At 40.4% G+C, this 18,918-nt stretch overlaps 6 protein-coding genes across 7 annotated transcripts; 2 read left to right on the top strand and 4 right to left on the bottom strand.

Moving 5' to 3' along the window:
* Positions 1-181: 181 nt before the first annotated feature.
* mRpS30 (mitochondrial ribosomal protein S30) lies at positions 182-2,106 on the bottom strand. Its single transcript, XM_068302820.1, has 2 exons — positions 1,539-2,106; positions 182-1,479 (listed from the first exon to the last, which is right to left on the bottom strand). The coding sequence occupies exons 1-2, from the start codon at positions 2,000-2,002 to the stop codon at positions 252-254; spliced, it is 1,692 nt and encodes a 563-aa protein (XP_068158921.1). The 5' UTR covers positions 2,003-2,106; the 3' UTR covers positions 182-251.
* Positions 2,107-2,419: 313 nt separating this feature from the next.
* PGRP-LE (Peptidoglycan recognition protein LE) lies at positions 2,420-4,189 on the top strand. Its single transcript, XM_068302829.1, has 4 exons — positions 2,420-3,287; positions 3,342-3,455; positions 3,508-3,572; positions 3,631-4,189. Exons 1-4 carry the CDS (start codon positions 2,747-2,749, stop codon positions 3,994-3,996), a joined length of 1,086 nt encoding a protein of 361 aa, XP_068158930.1. The 5' UTR covers positions 2,420-2,746; the 3' UTR covers positions 3,997-4,189.
* Positions 4,190-5,614, bottom strand: sun (stunted). 2 transcript variants are annotated; one of them, XR_011033817.1, is made up of 4 exons: positions 5,456-5,614; positions 5,186-5,316; positions 4,775-4,853; positions 4,190-4,367 (listed from the first exon to the last, which is right to left on the bottom strand). XR_011033817.1 is itself a non-coding variant. In XM_068302838.1 (3 exons), exons 1-3 carry the CDS (start codon positions 5,485-5,487, stop codon positions 4,342-4,344), a joined length of 189 nt encoding a protein of 62 aa, XP_068158939.1. In that variant the 5' UTR covers positions 5,488-5,613; the 3' UTR covers positions 4,190-4,341. The 2 variants fall into 2 exon arrangements, 1 of the variants encoding a protein (XP_068158939.1); XM_068302838.1 differs by lacking the exon at positions 4,775-4,853 and having other exon boundaries at positions 5,456-5,613.
* A 236-nt stretch (positions 5,615-5,850) lies between these two features.
* Positions 5,851-8,113, top strand: Cht11 (Chitinase 11). The gene is made up of 2 exons (XM_068302821.1): positions 5,851-7,066; positions 7,136-8,113. Exons 1-2 carry the CDS (start codon positions 6,105-6,107, stop codon positions 7,548-7,550), a joined length of 1,377 nt encoding a protein of 458 aa, XP_068158922.1. The 5' UTR covers positions 5,851-6,104; the 3' UTR covers positions 7,551-8,113.
* On the bottom strand, positions 7,782-11,529 carry Tmf (TATA element modulatory factor). The gene is made up of 4 exons (XM_068302815.1): positions 10,829-11,529; positions 9,126-10,758; positions 8,538-9,063; positions 7,782-8,465 (listed from the first exon to the last, which is right to left on the bottom strand). The coding sequence occupies exons 1-4, from the start codon at positions 11,448-11,450 to the stop codon at positions 8,247-8,249; spliced, it is 3,000 nt and encodes a 999-aa protein (XP_068158916.1). The 5' UTR covers positions 11,451-11,529; the 3' UTR covers positions 7,782-8,246.
* Positions 11,530-12,438: 909 nt separating this feature from the next.
* Usp16-45 (ubiquitin specific protease 16/45) lies at positions 12,439-18,189 on the bottom strand. The gene is given in 7 exon segments (XM_068302814.1): positions 12,439-14,278; positions 14,649-15,759; positions 15,761-15,845; positions 15,945-16,552; positions 16,607-16,992; positions 17,627-17,676; positions 18,032-18,189. Coding segments are annotated over 5 exon segments (3,453 nt in total). The 5' UTR covers positions 16,952-16,992; positions 17,627-17,676; positions 18,032-18,189; the 3' UTR covers positions 12,439-12,974.
* Between the last annotated feature and the right edge of the window lie 729 nt (positions 18,190-18,918).

Below are 18,918 nucleotides of genomic sequence, written 5' to 3'. Positions count from 1 at the left end.
TGAAATAAAAATAATCGATAACCGATAATTAAAACATCGAATTTTTGGAAAAGGCGCGATCCTAAGTATCTGATTAGATCGTTGACCATAATTCAACAAATTGAATTTAAATGGATTTCTGCCGTTTCGTAGTTTAGCTCACTGCAATTCGTGTTACTTTTAACAAGATCAAGGCGGCATATTAATTTACAATTTTTGTTTTATTAAAATTATCGTTAACAAATTGTCTATAGCAAAAATAAGCACTTAAGTTAGGGATAATAGGTCTTCTTAAAGCGTCCCTCACGATTCTTACGACCTCCCGGCCTAACTGCACGGGGCACATAGGTCAGATCATGCTGATCGAGGGTACGACGCCAAGGATTGATGTCCCGCTCAAAGTAGCGACGACGTGCCTCCATGGGTCGCGTTTTGTGGTCAATCTTGTAGATTTTCTCCCACAAATAAATTTCGGGTAATTCTAAATGTCGGGGACGTTTTGATGACAAATGCTGAACAGTTTTTTGAATGAATTCGCGTTGCTCGACATTGTCATAGTCCAAGAGTTGGCTCTGGACATATGGCTGCAGATCCTCGGTGGAACGTGATATGACAGGAGAATTTACATAGAAGGCAATCAACTGATTTAAAGCAGCCTCATTAAAATCCACTACTTTACCACTAGCAGAGATCTCGCCGTACAGTGGCAAAGGAGCTGTGCCGCGACAGAAATTAAGGCGAGGATTCTCATCAACATGGCGACTATGCTGGAGTAATGTATTCAATTGATACTCGTAGAAACTCCATTCACGTCCATTCGTTATGATGGTTTGGGTATTCATAGGATAGGTTATATCGTTGTAGGTATTAAAGCCATTGTAATTGGCCTGAGCCAGAAGCCAAGCATATGAGGATTGAATTCCGAGGGCATGTAGGGCATCCTGCAGTTCCTTGGAATCGCGGGCAAAGCTTTTGGTGGCCAAATGTGCACGTGATTGAAAGGAGATTAGACCAAAGTTCGAAAAAGACGTTATACTGCCGCCAACATTTGGCCAATAGCCAGGCACATTGACTGCATGTTGATGGGTGCAATTGTAGCCCAAGGTGCGTGCATCATGGGTATAACGTGGCAGCTTCTTAGCCTCCTCGATATTGTTACTCTCCTCGGGCGACTTCCATGGCTGCAGCTGCTGGTGATGACGGAGTGACAGATAGGGCGAGCCAGTATATTGCACTAAACGATCCACCACTTTATCGTTTGCATCATCCTTTTGCCAATCACGACCCTTCTTTGAGGAGACCACATTTTTTGGGGGTTCAACGCCACCCACAGCCCAGAAGGCTTCATGTCGAGGATTGTAGTCAACTTCCACATCCAGTAAATGGGGACAATCACCCTGCAGCACCTGCAATATTGCTCGATTCACCTGCTCAACTATTATTTGAGTTAGTTCCTGTTCCTTGGTAATCGGATCGACTGCTTGACTGCCTGGCTGGTTCCTATTCAAAATAATTGGACTATACATTTGGGTAATGCCGAAAATTATAAATAGACTTACGAATAATAATCATGAGAGAATTCCAAGGCATCAATCAAATCTCCTCGGGCTGTTTGAACAAAGGACTCCAATTGCTTCTGATCCGTTGTCGTCGCCTCTTCTTTTCCCTTGACAGGTACTTCTTCGAGCTTAGTTCTGGTGTAGTGTTGGGTCAATCCCAGGGCGTTGTATGGGATTTGCTTGTCCGTTAATTGGACTACTTTATAGCCATAATAGCGGGGCATATTCACTTTGATCAACTTCTCTTCGATAGTCGGCACTTGCCGCAACTCTTCATGCCAGTCGACAGCAATCTGCTCTTTTCTTGCCTTGAAACTCAAATCCTTTATGGCTGGGTATTCCGGTTCTGCATCAGCGTCTGTTATGGCTTTAGTCTGAGACTGCAATCGGCGGGCCCCATTGACAATGGCCGACTGCAGGCGATGCTGCAGTTGCTTGCCATGTCCCAATTTCCACATTTTCATTTAAATTTCGGACTATTTAAATGTTAAAAATAAAATTGTAAGAGAAAAGCACAGCAATGCGGCGAGAAGGTTATGACATCGTGTATCGATAGACTCTTTTTAACGTCCTATTTACACTGCACTGCACATCTTTCAATGTCGTTATCGGTATTTGGTTGTCAGGGCGCGAATTCAAAATTCTAGCATATTAGGACAGAAATCTCGTTACACTTTTTGCTCCTTATAATATTGTAACGATTGCCGACTGAGAGGCATTAATTTGCGATAATAGATAGCAAAACCACTTGAGGCAATTCTGTATAAATCCAAGTGTAAACGGCGTTTAGGTATGACTAAGTTATGGCGGATAAACTTGAAAGAATTGGGGCATTCCCGCAATGATAACGTTCTAATGTTATCGATCTTGCAGTCGAATTCTCTCCATCTCTATTTGTTAAAAAAAAAAAAACAAATATACATTGCTTTTAAACAATAATACAGCTTACCGTCCATATACAGCTCATGTGATTCCCAATACCCAGTAGCCTGTCTTCATTTTGGGCAAAATAGACAATTTCACCACAGTCCATACAAACATTTGGAAACAGAATTGAGCGAGCATCCTTATCTTATCTGTTTTGAACAAGGAGAAGGAAGACTTATCAACGCATATTTATATACATATGAATATTAAATTGATAAACAATAAACTATTATATAGCCACAACGTCACACGGCACACGCAGCACCAGGAAAGTAACAGCCATGTCACGAATGCCAATCCGGGAGCTAAGTCAGGAGCGCACGATCGAATGGCTGGCAGCTCAGGCCCAGACCCAGAACGATGAAGTTGATGAGGATGAATTGGAATCTATAGCCGAATCATCTGTAGTGGATAGTCTCGACTATGAGTACAGTGAGAGAAATGACGATGACGAAGATGATGATGATGAGGAAACCAGCGAGGAGATAAGCACCGTTGCCTTGGGCACAACACTGCCGATTAGTAAACGCTCTGTCATTGGTGATCTGCGCGATATAATGAACTCAATCAATAGCATACAAACGGTGGGCAATGTTAACATAAGCAACTCTACCAATGTCCATATTGGCAATGTGACAAATATCAATGGAAACATACAGATAATAGCCGATACTGGAATTCGTTCGCGTCGAGAACACCGTCGCAAGGTAACAACACCTCCGCCAGCCTTTGAGGCTGAGAATGATCTCCAACAGAATGCCAACGGCACCACAGAAGAAGCCGAGGAGCGCATTCGTTCCGATGTCTTTATCAGCAGGCAAAGTGAGTAGCCACACATAACTTATTAGAAATGTTGTAACTTTTTGATTTTTGTAGAGTTTAAAATACCCAAAGAGTTGTGTTCCATTATACCCCGTTATTCCTGGCTGGCACAGAGACCAATTGAAGAGCCATCAGTTCTCGAGCGACCTGTTAAATATGTTGTCATCCGTAAGTAGAGGACCAAATTGTATTACCAATTACTTATGTTTTCCAACCACAGTGCACACGGCCACCGAAAGTTCCGAAAAGCGCGCCATTAATGTGCGGCTCATACGCGATATACAGGTGAGATAAGAAGTCTAGATGTACCTTTCCCCTAATAATCGTCGCAATATATTCGCAGTGTTTCCATATTGAGTCGCGGGAATGGAATGATATAGCCTACAATTTCCTTATCGGCTGTGATGGCAACATCTACGAGGGTCGCGGATGGCGAGCAGTGGGTGCTCATACATTAGGTTATAATCGCATTGCCCTGGGTATAAGTTTCATTGGATGCTTTATGCGTGAACTGCCCACCACGGATGCATTAAATATGTGCCGGAATCTTTTAGCGCGTGGCGTTGAGGAAGGACACATTTCGCCAGATTATCGCTTGGTTTGCCATTGTCAATGCAATTCTACTGAAAGTCCAGGACGAAGACTCTATGAGGAAATACAGACTTGGCCACATTTCTACAATATTGAACGTGAAGGCCAAACGGAGTAGGTAAAACAAATGGAGGACAAGAAAAGAGCAGCACATGATTTTGCACCAAAAATTGTTTTTAAAATTTAAAAATTATTGCACACTTTCAAGCCTCGGGATTCGGACAAATACTTCCATTTTTCTAATATTTTTTTTTTATATACAACCTATTGCTTGTTTGTTATATATATCTACACGTATTGAAAGTACGAAATTGTTCTTGTTGTTTTTAATGGTTTAATTTAACACATTTCATTTAAAGTATATTATTTATTTTTTGGGGGGAGAAAGAAAACACTGCGGAAAATTGTGTGGCAGTAGTTGATTCATTCATCTGCTGCACCAGAGAAGAGGCATCTATCCATCTTAAGACTCCGATTGATTCTGACGAGCTATTGAGAATAAGAAAACAAAAATGATTAATAGAAAAACTTTTATAAGAAGCAGCATCAAAAACTTGATCCTGTTAGTTTAACTGAATTCAAAACACACAATTAACAGGCAATGGTAAAACGGAAGATATTGGTCAGGAGAGATTATGATAGGTGTTTGATCAAATAGTTATGCTGTCCCTATAACAAGTGACAGTAAGGTTTTTTGAAAATTTTTGTAGAACAATTTTTTTCCATTATTTAATGGTATTTCTAGTCCTTTTACACAGATGGAAATCATCAGGAAGGTTAATCCGCAATAAAAACATTTATAACTAAATTTGGCGATTCGAGCTTTTTGATTAGTAGTGGATAATATTAAGCTGAACGTGTTTAATTGCTTGGCATTGTGGGCGTGCAAAACTTACAAAATGCCGCCTTTCCTTGTGGTTTCTTTCTTTTTTTCGAAATTATATTTTTTAATTTTTTTGTTTTACGCTTTTTCATCTGTAATCAAATACATAAAAGACAAAGAAATCACTTTGAATTATATGTAAGGATATTTGGAATTCTATTTCAATCCCCAGGAGTCCTCATTTGTATGATTTTCCCTTCAGCCATTGATTTATCTCATTTTGTTTTCTGTTTACGTTGTTTCCCCATTTCCCTCCTGTTGTATTACATATGTATCCCGTACAGGAACAGTTTATATAACGACCCCTCCCCCACACTTACTCCACAACTTGAATCTGCTTTGTCTAAACCTTAATTTTTAAAATTGCACAATCCAAAAGTGGCAATGTCGTCTTGGGTAGGGAATGTGGGAAGAAGATACTTACGCGCTGGCCTGCCATTGGCCCATGGAGTGAACTTTACATGGGTCTCGTTCCGCTTGGCGGCGTCAGCACGGAGTTCAGTACGCAGAGCTTCGCGTAGGACACGGGCCGCAATATTCGAGTATTGGATGTAGCTGTTAAAAATAAAATTCAAAAAAACGGAACAAGAATAATGTTCAATAGCAAATTACGTAATGTAGCATGTCGGCGGAAGCTCAAACATAACCAGGTTTTTTTCTTTGCAAAAAAAAAGCTCAGTAAATGATTACTCACGTAATACCAGCTGCTCTCCAGGCGTTGGTCATTTTGATGCGATTTATTTGCTATAATTTGATCTTTTCCAAATTAATAATACAAATCTGCGACCTGTCTACCAAAATCGTGAGTGTCTAGAGATGATGCTGATGTCGATATATATGGTAGTGTTGTATAAAATTCACGAGAAAGTTATCGTACTTGTTTTCCAATTGTCAAAACCGGCATGAATTACTTTGGTATAACATGAAAGATAATTTAGATCTCCTGCAGACAACGACAACCTATTGCAAAATTTACAAAATAATGTTAAATTCTCTTGCAGAAATAAATCGATAAGCTGAAATACATATAATTCGGACGATATTTTTGGATACGTTGCCTATTTGCCAACACTGGTATACAGATTTGTACATTTTCCAGCACCAATTTTAACAAATGGTAAACAAACACTAGGATACAGAAAGATATTCAACAGATAACTACCACCCAATCCCATGGGTCGCAGGTGAACAATTAACACAAATACCAATTAAAGTTTGCTTCCTGAACCAATAACAGCTCTAAGCCAAAGGATCATAAAACTCTCAAAGAGAAACAAATCCACAAAACGTAGACAAAGAACAAAAATCAAACAAACGAAAGAAGAAATAAAGAAACAAAGATAATGGCAAATTACATTAAAATTGAAAATAAGCAACCCGTTACCACAACGGATCCCGTTCCAAAAGATAAGCCCACTATGCAAACTTGGCAGATTATTTTGGCGGGAATCCTAGTTTTGTTCATGCTTGCATTAGTTGCCATTGGCCTAACAATGCTAATTGGATGCAGCCTGAGTGACGACTCAGATATCGAAAGGGTTCCATATACAGACGGACTGCTCATGGAGGATATACCTCAGGCTCATCGTTTGGTCTGCTACTTTACGACATCGGGCAGGAATAAACTTAGTCTCCTCGATGTGCCTGGAGATTTGTGCACTCACATTAACATTGGCACGGCAGATCTGGATAATGCCACTTTATCGCTATCACCACAACTTCAAGACGTATTGGCCAACGAGACCAGTATCTTTCATGCCAAATATCCTCAAGTGAAATTACTGCTTTGGATTGGCGGCGCTGATAGTGGCAAACAATTTGCCATTATGGTAAAAAATCATGCCCAACGCAAGATATTTTTAAGATCGTTAAAAGTCATTTTGAAGGCTTATCCAAGCCTCTCGGGCATTGATTTGGATTGGGAATTTCCCAGGCCCTATGACAAGAATCGTCAGCATTTTGCTCAATTATTCTACGAGATTCGTCGGGAATGGCAACGAGAGCGACGCTCTAATAGCATCCTTTCCTTGGCTGTCGCAGCACCTGAGGGCATTGCTTATTATGCCTATAATATAAGGGAAATTAATATCTACATCGACTATGTGAATCTTATGTCATATGATTTTCATTTCTATGCCAAAGATACTCCCTTTACGGGACTAAATGCTCCTTTATATGCTCGATTGAATGAACAATCGATTATGGCTACATTCAATATTAATTATACGGTTCATTGGTGGCTAAAAAATGGTTTGGAACCACAGAAGTTGGTCGTCGGTCTGCCCACCTATGGTCATTCATTTACGTACGTACAAATACCATTTGGAAAAGAATATCAAGTTTTTATATTTTTCCTTTTATATTTCTCGTTTAGACTGATTAATCCGCTTAATACCCAAATTGGTGCACCAGCTTCCGGTTACGGGGAATGCGGTGAATTGGGCTTTACGACCCTCTCAGAGACTTGTGAATGTTCGAAGAACTATAGAAGAAACAAAATATCCGGATATGATTATAGTACATGTTCACCATATTTGACTGATCTCCAGGAATGGATATCATATGAGGATCCGGAAAGTATCCGATGCAAGGCCAAATATGTAAAATCTCTCAATGTTGGCGGCATTATGATATTTTCACTTAATACGGATGATCTGAAAAACATTTGCAACTATGAGCCATATATAGAAACTGAACGTCAGAATAATGCTCTTGGTGGAATGTTGAGCAGCAATCGAAGTAAACCAGTCTTTCCACTCACAAAGATAGCCAAAGAAATTTTACAGTAAATGTTTTTCCTCTACGTCAAACATACATAAAAAGACATACATACATATATTCTTGATGTAATCGATGAGATTCTACTGATAAAACTGTTTATGCAATTAAGCAACAGCCACAAAAAGTAAATACAAGTATTATCAGAGGAGTTCGTCCAAAATCCCATTTTGTTAAATGTCATTCCAAAATGGCATTACGAATGGGTAAAACTTTTAATAGATCTCGATGTTCCAAACTAGTTTTTCTTTTTTTGTACATATAGTAAAATGTTTTTTGTTATATATTTTTCATTTGCTTTATGTTTGTTATTAAGGTAAATTATCACAATTATAATATAATATTCATATGGTTATATAGTACATGGTCGGGTCTAGTGTGGTGTGTGGAAAATAGAGAATAGGTATAGCCTATATAGTTGTATGTATTTAGATAATAAAAACAAAAATAAAGGAATGGATAAAACCAAAGTCTGTTTAACAGAACACAAACATATACTACTATAATTATATATATATATATGTATAAAAATAAATAAACAAATCAAATAAAGGCCATCAGCATTATCTTCAAATGCATCTCTCTCTTTATAGCTACGTGCCTTTCTTTTTGACGTGAATAATACATGGAGGAAGGATGGGGCGCTGATTCATTTATCAATAGTTCAGACATGGCAAATACATAGTCGCCCTAAATTCCTCCATTAATCATGTTTGCTTGCCGGGTCTTTTGAGATTTGGTGGCGGTGCTGCTAGTAACTCATCAATTTGCAGTTTATAAGCCTGCTTTAGCTCGGTCAAATCCAACTCCAACTCTTCGGTTCGCTCAACTTTCTCGCCATACATTTGGAGTAAGGCATCATAACGATGCTGCAGATCCTCATAGCATTTCTCCATGGCCTCATAGGGAATTAATTTCTCTTTGAGCTGTAATTATCAAAGAGTATTAGTGTGGTAATTACTTTACAATCCTTAGCCCTTCTTTTGATGCTGTCTTACCATCTCCAATTCAATAGTTAATGTGGATATTTCGCCATCAAGTACGCCACGTTCCGCCTGAAGACGAGATAATTCCCATTGTAGATGCGTCAATTCACCATCCCGCTGCTTGAGCAGAGCCTGAAGGTGCTCCAGCGTGGTGGTATTTGCTGATAAGAAGCTAAGATGCACTCCCTGAACTATGCCAGAGTTCTGGCGACCAGAATTGGAACCACAGTCTAAATCATCTGCCTGCCAATCTAGTATGCCGCCACCCAAAGTGGCTTCCTCGTTGGATCCGCCACTATCATCGGCCAGACTGAGAGGTGGTGAGCAGCGTGGATGAGATTTTTGTTGCTGGGCAGTGGCTGCTTTAACTGCCTCAACGGTGAGAAGTGAAGTGGAAGCGGGCGTGGCCTCCAGCATCTGTTGTCGCTGCTGTTCAGCAGAAATTCGAATTTCCTCCTGTTGCTGGTTAATGTGCTGCTCCAACTGTTCGTTTTTGGTCATCTGCAAGCTAAGCTCATCTCTCAGGGTAGCTAATTGCCTGTATCAAATGAATACCATAAAATGTAAACATGATTCCTATGATAGATCGCCTTGTCTTACCTTAGATGGTCATCTTCCTTGATGCTATGTTCTTTCTCCAATTGTTGCCTTAGTGAGTTTTTAGCTGTTTCTGCTTGTAGAAGAGCATTCGATAGCTTCTCCTCAAGCAAATTGCAACGTGCACGCATTAGCTCTTGCTTTTCATCCTGCACAGATTCCAATTGTTGCAGTGATCTTAATTGTATTTGTGAATCCTCTAGCCGTTGAATGAGATGCTGCTCTTCCTTTTGCCAACTCTCCGAGCGTTGATTAAGAGTTTTCTGGAGGGACTCAATCTGCCGTATTAGTGGTGTAGTTGTCACACTTAGTTCCTGTGTGGATGACTCAGCCCTTAGTTCTGCCATCTCCAAACGTTGCATTAATTGACGGTTCTCATCCCGTAATTGATGTTCTCGTTTCGCCAGGTTGTGTTCGGTCAGACGTAGTTTTTCTCGCAAATCGTTGATTTGTTGTAAATACTCTTGGTTCTCGGACTTTAGATTATCCTGCTCAAGGCGCGTTCGTTTCTGCAGGTCACCCTTAAGGGCATCGAAACTGGACTCGACGGCCGAAAGTTTTGATTGCAAATCTTCTATACGAGATCGCTGTTCGGCATTTTCATCATCAACACGACGCTTCTCGCTGGTCATTTTGAACACAGCCTCAATTTGGGTCCGCTCCATTTCCTCTTTGGCTGCCAGGGAGCGCTTTAGACGCTCCGATTCACTGGAAAGAAGAGAGATCTGTTCACCGTTCTTTTTTAACAAAGTGTCAGAGGTCTTCTCCTTAGCCCGCAGCTTCTTGATAATAATCGATTGCTGCAGTATCTCTTTGGACAGTTTCTCCCCTTCGGACTGAAGACCGGCTATCATGTCATTGCATTCGGTAAGCTCATCCTTGGGTATCTTGTTAAGTAGCTCATCTTTTAGGGTTTTGATTTGAATGCGTAGAGCGTCACGCTCCCTGATACTCGTTTGGAATTTCTTTTCTAAAGCCGACAATCGTTGCACTGCCTCGGTGGCATCGGGATTATTGGCTCTATTGTTGGCCATTTCTAATTGGGCCAACAACTCCTGATTTCGCTCTAGCAGTTCTGAGTTCTGACGCTCCGATTGAAGCAAACGTTGCTCACGCACTTCAATTACCTGATTAAGCTCACTAATCCGTTTCACTAGCTTATCGAGCTCCTCTGTTTGCGAATCTTGTGAGAGCAACGATATCTCTGATGGCTCTCGATGATGCCCCTTAGGCTTCAGCATCATAACAGAAGAGGAGCAGGATGATGACTTATTTCCCGCATTGGGGCCATTGCCCAATTCCTTAAATTTCTGTGGACTAGTTCGTGTTGTGGTGCTATTTGTACTCGAGTCACCACCATTAGGATTTGAAATTATCTCAATATCTGACGATGTGGATGAATAGCTTTGGTCTACCACATCGGCTGACTTGGAAGACGGCTGCTGCTGGTTTTGTTGGACTGCTTGGCCCGCCTGTTCCAATTCGAATTCACCTTTACTCTTCTGACTTAGTTGCATTTGCATCTGGATGTCCTCAAAGCTATGCGTGGAATCGGAATCAGCACCAGTGCTCATTGCCACATTGGCTGCCATTTGGGTATCACTGAAGACCAAAGCTTTCATGGTTTTTGTCGAATCTAAATTGAATGGCAGATAAATATGTAGCTATGAGAGGAATTCGAAATTGAGCTATAAGTACACACTAACCATTCAGATTATGCCCTTCCAGCTGACCGCAGTCATCATCATCGTCATTGTCCGATGATGTCTCATTGCTGGCTATAATCACTATGCTGTCGGGCAGCGATGGTTCTGTATCTGGTGACATTTCCATTTCACTGGCTGTGGTGGCTGTTATCAGTTCCAATGAGGATTCTGATGGTCGCTTTCCCAAACCAGCCGAAACACCGACAGGAACATGTTCACCTTCACTTCCACCCGATGGTGATGACAGCAGATCTATAGAATCCGATGTGGCGGATTGGCGCTTGGTCATCGTGTGAGCTGGACCACCTGTTCCGGCTCCAGAATCACTGGCTTTCGGTGCTATAGTAACCATTTCGTTGGCATGAGGATTATCATAAAAAGTGGGCGACGCATCTGTCAAGGACATGCCCTCATTAGCTCCCGTTAGCACTCCCCCCGCAATTGTTTTGCTGGTGGTTGTCAAGCCACTCCCACTACCATTCCCTCTGGCCACGTCCTCCCCCTCAATCGGCGCTGTGTCTGCTGATGTGGGCAATGGCTTATTGCTATTATTGCTGTTATCATCATCTTGTATGTCCAAGGCCTCAATTATAACAGTTTTGGCCTTTTCAAACCAACTCATCGTTGATTTTAGCTCCTTCCTCCGTTTCGCGTTGCAAAAAACAAAACAACCACAAAGCTACGCAACACGACACGATAGCACACAGCCCTTAGTACCAGTACAAGCAGAGGGAACCAGTTGGCGAACCAGTTCCAAGCATTGATTTTTAATCGCCGACAAACGGAAACCAAATTTTAAATTTAAGATTATCAGTGCTTAACCATTTGAAAACTAACTTTTGTTTTCCGTCTTTTTGGCTTTGATTATTTATATAATTTATGGTAATTAGGTCTATATCATAAGATGAGTGTTGTGTATATAAATCTCGTTGCAATTTTTTCTTAAATTTTTTTCTTGTATTTTTTTTCTTTGTTTTCTTTTCGTTTTGTTTACCAAATGTGGTATATATATAGAAATCTAACCTAGTAATATAATATATATTGTATACATTTATATTTATTTTAAAGTGTCTGTTTGTTTGTGGTAGGGTCCTGCTTAAATGTGTCACTCTAACAGATTGGTTTAACCTTTATTTTGGTTTGTGTTTTGAAATCTGATAAAGTCGTCTTAAGCAGGACTCTAGTGAGTGTGATTTCATGTTTTTGGTTTTTTACTTTTGTTTATTTTTAGACCCATATACGGTATATAAGTTTTATTTAATATTAACTTGCAGTTTACAATTAAATGTATTGGCAGAAGCGAGCAATTGGTTTATATAATAAATATATATATTTATATGTATATACGACAAATGTATGTATATATAGTTTACATAATCATAAATCTAAATATCAGCAAAAACTTTTTTTGTTGTAGGATAAAACACATCTGGTTACAATTGCTTTTTTTTCTTAACTTGTTTCTTTTTTTTTGCATTTCTTTCGCTTTGTTTTTCTCTTTTTTTCTGTTCTTTATAATCAGTTAATATCCTTTTCTCTCTTGGTTTTGTTCTTCAGTGTAATAATCTTAAATGAATATTTAGAAACTAATAAATTTGCACAATTAATAATTCTGTTTCTTGTTTTGATTTTGCTTTTATTCATCCATAAATAAATAGTTCCTCAAAAGAAGGCCGGGTATCCATAAAGTTTTAGCTTACAAATGTATAAGATATAAAATATATAACAATAAAATAATTGATGAATGACTATAAAATTAATTTATATAAAAAAAACGCAAAGAAACGGTCAAAAAGTTTGAAATTAATTTGAATTACAGTTCGTAAATGCATTCTGAGTGTGTGTGGGTGTGAGCCCTTTTCTTGAGAGTTTGGATGTGTGTGTGTGTTCCCTTCTCTACATCATTATTTCTAGTTTAACCACTTTGTTTCCCATGTCGATTTCGTACCGCATTTAAAAATAAACTGCAGAAAGTATTAATATAATAGAATCCAGAAAAAAAACCAAAAAAAAAAAAAAAAACATCGTCTTTATATATATAGTAAAGCCTAGATCGTAATGGAACAGTGGCTCCCGCTTTATCTTCTTTTTGATCAAGAATTGATTACTTTTTCCTCTGTATGGAAGTTGTTGTATGTGTTCCATTCTAGTAGATGCGTTCATAGAAGAGCAGGTAAGCCTGAGCCTTGAGGGCCGTTTCCTCACTTACCTCCTGGACACGTGAATCGGATACATAATACCATTTGCCAGGCGGCGCTTGTATGTGGGCTGCTTCATCCTGTGGCAAATCTGCTCCTGCTCCGGTTTTTGTTGTCCTCGCTGTTGTCTCTCCAATGCCGCCCATATCGCCAGCTCCCATTGAAGCAGCATCATCATCAATTAAAGGCATTGCACTCGGTCCGGGTCCGGGACCTTGACCACCTTCATCGCAGGTTGATGAATTACTGCTAGAGTTGGTGAAATCATCGCTATCATCCATAGCATTGATTCGCATCTCTCGCGCCTTTTCCTTGGCCATTAGCTCCTCTAGTTTTTTTAGCTGATCATCATCCTGATCGAGCTCTGCTTTGCTTCCATGTGGCAAAAATTTCCATCGCTTATCATCGGGCATAAGTTTTGGTCGTACCTTGACAAACGCCGTATAATGACCACCATACATGCCACCAGAATGCTCCACCACACCATATAAGGCATACAATAGCTTCTTCTGCTTTCTATCGATATTGGGCAAATTCTTAACCTTTGATCCACAAAAGGCGGCAACGTCCAATAGCATGGGATAGGTGACCGGTCGTGTTAGCTTTCTGAAAATGCATCGGGGTCCCAGCTGGAATCGTTTCAGATGAAGTATCAGTACCGCTGGCGGACTAGAAATTAATAGTTGTTTGGTTGCATTCGTATTGACGGATTTGGCCTGAGGATCGGGTCCATTAAGACGCTTGGTACAACTTTCACAGCCGACTTTATTCTGTCCTGTCATTAGCTCAACAGCTGTGAAATTATTAAGACAGGATTGAACTGAACATTCGCCATCTTCGCATTGATAGCGCGGTGCAATTGTTGTACTCCAATCAGAGTAGCTTTGGGTGCGCACACGCTTAGACCGGACACCGCCGCCACTGCCACCAAGGGCTCCACCACTTTGGGCGGCCTGTTCGCCAAGCTTCAGCTGTTCCAATTGAGCGGCCGCTAATTGAATGCCATTTGGATCGGCGGCAGCTGACATACCATTAGTAGTTCCATTTCCAATCGAAATCTGTCGTATCAGTGAAGCGCCCTTTTCGCTTAGTCCGGCTGTTACCAGACTAGCGGCAGTACATTCATCATCAGCTCGAGACGTGGCAGATGTGGACATAGATGATGAAGATGTGGCATTGCCATTGTTAGTGGGAGCAGTCGCATTGCTGGTGATTATGGTGGTGGGTGCTGGACTAGTGGCTATGCCCGAATCTGTGAAGTGATTCCAAAAAGATTTCAATTAGATTGATCTTTTTCTATTATCTCACTCTCTATCTATCTATCTATCTCTTTCCCCCGAATCGACTGTCAATTTTGATAATTATGAACAAAGAGCTTAATATACATATATAGACAATGACCCCCCTGACAACCCGTTTTACCATTCCGTTAGCAGGTTATCAAAATTAAACAAATACTTAAGCAAATCGGAATAGAACATGAAATCAAACCCTTATAATACTTTATATACATAGACTAGAACTTATGTGGTCAAAAATGTTCAATCTTTCAAACCTACGTGACTTAAAATTTTATTTCAAAAATACCTAAAGACAGAGCTTCTGGTTTTCGCTTGGCTTACCATTTTCATCTTCCTCCAGGGAATCTTTATCCATATGGTCGGGTGTATCATCTCGCTTCTCACCAACCAGCGCCGCCGGCTGAGCATTTCCATTCTTGTCTGTATAGAATTTTGCTTGTGCTGTGGTTGTTGTACTGGTCGAGGTCGTGGCTGTATTGGTTGTGGTAGTGTCCTCTTGCAGATTATCCTCCACATCGGCATCGGAATGCTCAGATGTGGTAACACTTGAAGAGAGAGTATCCGCCTCTCTTGGCAACTCATCGTCATCATCATTAGTTGTGGTTGCCAATAAAGCAGCAGATGCAGCATCTCCGCCACCAGCTGTTGGTTCTGTGCCTGGTTCGCCATTTGCATTGCCATTCACTTTCAATGCCAATTTCTGGGCTTGTTTATGACGTTGATGTTTGGCCGCTCGATTAGCCTTGCGTTCTCGTTCCTTTTCCTTTTTCAATTGTGATTTTGTGGGACCCTGCTGTTGTTCTTCATCATTTTTAGTGTGCAGAAAGAATGGTTGCTTGGCATCATCACCATCATCTGCTTGATAAATACCGCCATTGCTGGCACTATTAAATTTAGCATTAATCTGATTTGGATTTGGACTAAGGTTAGAGGTGTTAGTACTGCTCGTGGTCATGGAGACGGCATTGTTCTCTGGACTAGGCTTGCGCCTTTGGGGCGGCTGTGGTTTCTCCACGGCCACAGGCAGTGACATGTCCAGAAAGTATTCATGTCGCGATGAGATATTAAAGCAATCCTGACATGTCAATGTGGACACGAGAAAACCTCGAAAGACTTGCTCAGGTCGTAGTATACGATCACCGGCCTGATTACCATAGATTTTACATTTTTGCCGCATCTCTTCAGACACACTATTAATATCCTGATCCTTGTAGCCAAGATTTTGAAGAATCACCCGCTGATAGCGCTTCAAATCTTCATTTCGTACGCTTTCCAACAATTGGCGTAACAATTCATGAGCATCATGCTGGTCGCCTCCGGTAAATTGTGGACACTTGGAGCAAAGTTTATCGAAAAGTTTGCTAGGTGTAAATACTCCACCTCGTCCCTGCAGCTCCTCCAGGGCATTGGCCAAGGCAGCTGTAAGCCCACCCCCAGGAGGATAAAGTACCCCTAATCATGGGCAACTCGATATTGCCCTTGTCCTTGAAGCTAAACGAACCGCCAGGCAGGACAAATCTACAAAAAATATATATATATTTGGTAAACAATAAGTTGTAATGGTTTAGGAAAAGCATTCAGAGTATAGCTCTTATCTATATATGACTTTGAACTTACTCTTCGCCAGGCTCGCTAAGCTCTTTTAGCACAGAAAGTAGAAACGGTGTCTGGGCCAGACATTGCATGACTGCATTAAAGAAACAAGTGTTGCCCAAATTGGTAAGGCCACGAACAGATGGCAAACGATCAATTTCCACTGCTCCACCCACTTTGTTTATGATGACATCGCCACGCTTTGCTCCCGCAGTTGCTGCAGACGCTACCCCAGTGCCGACTACACCAACTCTTTTGGCCATACCAGGCACAACTACTGGTGGCGGCGGTGGTAGTGGTATTGCAAGTTGATGCTGCTCCTTCTGGTTTTGCTGCTGTTGTTGACCCCCCGTCATGGGCACCATGGGACCAATTTGCTTCAGTGCCGTTTTAATTTTCGATTCAATATTGCTGATTGTGGTCGGCGGCGGCGGCGACTCAGATGGTGAAGTGGGGGCAACAGATGCATTTGTTAATCCTGTGGGTGGCTTTTGGGCCAAGCGCTTTACCAACTCGACACACTCGAGTAGATTTTTGCGGGAATTAGAGCTAACCTCGTTGTCGCATTCATAGCACCAAATGACAAAGCTTCGAGTATTCATGGCCAATGAATGCGAATCTGAATGTGGTGTCTGTAACAGAATTTTCGATTAACATAGGGAACAATGTACAGCCGTTAAATTTACCTGATAGTGTTGCAGGGCATGCTGGTTGCGTGCCCTGCCGCACAGCTGTGTGCCACATTTGAGACACAACCAGAGGGTATTATCATATTCAAACGAGGCGCTGGGATCTGGGGCTGCATCCCCTCCAGATTTCATTTTCTGACATTGTGAGCATTCGTAAAGTAAACCGGTTAGCTTTAATTGTCGTCTCAATTTGGTGGCATCTACAGATTTTTTAATATGCTGGCAAGCGCTAGCACTTCCACTTGATAAATTAGTAGCTCCTCCAGCTTGATGATTCTCCTCGTCACCTGTATCTGTGGAGCTGCCATTCTCATGGACATCTGTCTGGCGTTTCTTAACCATGACGCGCGGCACTCTAGGCTTGTCCCCCTTTCCAGCGCGGTCTGAAAAGAAAAAAATCAGAAAAGAAAGACAAATTAAAGTTAGCATTTTGCGTTTTTTTCTGTATATTGAAAAAATATTATTTAGCTTGCTTTCAAAAAAGGCTATCAATTTGGAAATTTGACGGCTCTTGTTGTTGCCATTATTCCTTAAATACTCCTTTTCGTCCTGTTGCTGCTGCTGCTGTCTGCTTTTCATTTTTTTGGTAATTTTTTTTTATATATTCTTTTCCCCAGATCTCTTTATCTCTTATGTTTTGCTATAATGATCTTTGACAGTACCAATTTCTTGTTTGCTTTGTTGTTTCCTTTTCTCTCTAAAATTTTCAAACAAGCGCAAACAATAAATCAACAATTACACATGTATGTATATGAACATGTTTCAGAAATTTGACATTATACATTGGATATTGGGATGCAATTTGCGCCATATAAATTGTATACACACATATGTATCTACGCATCAAGATGCGAATAGATGTATGTGTGTACAAACATATGTAGGTCAGATTGGCAGCAGTAACAGAAAATTTCAAGTGAGGAAGTTTTTTTTTTTTAGTTTTTCTTTATTATATCTAAATAATAATACACTTCCGCTAAATGTGATATAGGGTATCTAGTACCCGACTTGACTTACGGAATTTTTGTGAGGTTAACTCCGATTAAGTTCGTACATACTTTTTATTGCTGTTGTTATAAATGCAAAAATACAAAGTCATGAATTTAATTGATTTAGTTATTTAATTTTAGACAAAGAAAAATTTTCGTTACATTCTGTTGTCACTTTCACACGTTGCCCAACGTTCCCTGCACGTTTGTATTCACATTCTTTGTTGTTGTTGCTGTTGCTTTGTTGTCTGCAGGATTAACAGTTGCTTTTTTGCTGAGTCTGGTCAAATTCTTTTTCCTCCCCGTCCCACCACTAACAACAACAACATCACAGCAGTCTCTCTCGCTTACTCCTTTAACGATTCTCAGATTTGTTCATCTTGTTTGCTGTCATTTTTTGAGTTTGTTTCTTATCACCTTTCATTATGATTACCTTGTAGTTGAATTAATTGCAAAATGCCGCGTTGCACATTTAGTTACATACACATAAACGCATAAAGTGGTATAGAAATTCGCACTTATTATTTTCCCAAAAAAAAAAAATTTTAATGGTAATATAAAAAACGTGAGTGCTGAAGAATCATCGATACAACCGATAGTCGGATTTTTGAATACTATCGAGGTCAGCACCATCGATAGTAAATTTATCGGTTAATCGACATTATCGGGGCAAACCTATCGGTTAGTCGACATTATCGGAGCAAGCCCATCGAAAATCGAATTTGAATTTGTGCACTTTTTTAAATTTCATTTAAAGTTGTTTTATCTCCAGTCGATGAAAGGTGACTTTCTTCTGGAAACTGCGAGAAGATGGGGAATTGCAATTGCAACCACTTGCCGCTGCTCAGGAAGCTCAAGACCGAGAACGCCATCAGCGACAGGTGGCCACATGTGCTCCTGTCCAGGACACGACGGCATCTTTCACAAACCAGCAGCCAATGGCCAGGTGATTCGCCACCTAAACTTTATGAAAGCCTCAACAATGGCCATGCCAACGGCCTGACTGCGGCACCTCAAGCGGCTGCAGCTGTTATACCCAATGGCAATGCAGAAATATGACTGAAAAGTTGTAAGTCTTTATTACTTATTTTTTGACACTACAAAATTCAATATACAAAGGGTGATTCATAAAATATCCTTGACAATTATATTGCAAACAAAGTGAGCTTTAAAATCGTATGTCAGATTCTGCACCTTCAATATACATCTTTTCCAAATTTATTATAATAAGCCTACCACTCATAACGGCATCAATCTTATCGTAAATCGGCTACGATTATTACAAAAGTTTTTGATTTTGTTCTATTTATCCAATTCAAT

The sequence above is a fragment of the Drosophila tropicalis genome, unplaced genomic scaffold (genome assembly GCF_018151085.1).
Source record: "Drosophila tropicalis isolate 14030-0801.00 unplaced genomic scaffold, ASM1815108v1 contig_158, whole genome shotgun sequence".
In the NCBI taxonomy this organism is placed as follows: domain Eukaryota; kingdom Metazoa; phylum Arthropoda; class Insecta; order Diptera; family Drosophilidae; genus Drosophila; species Drosophila tropicalis.
This window is presented reverse-complemented; position numbering and strand designations above follow the sequence as displayed.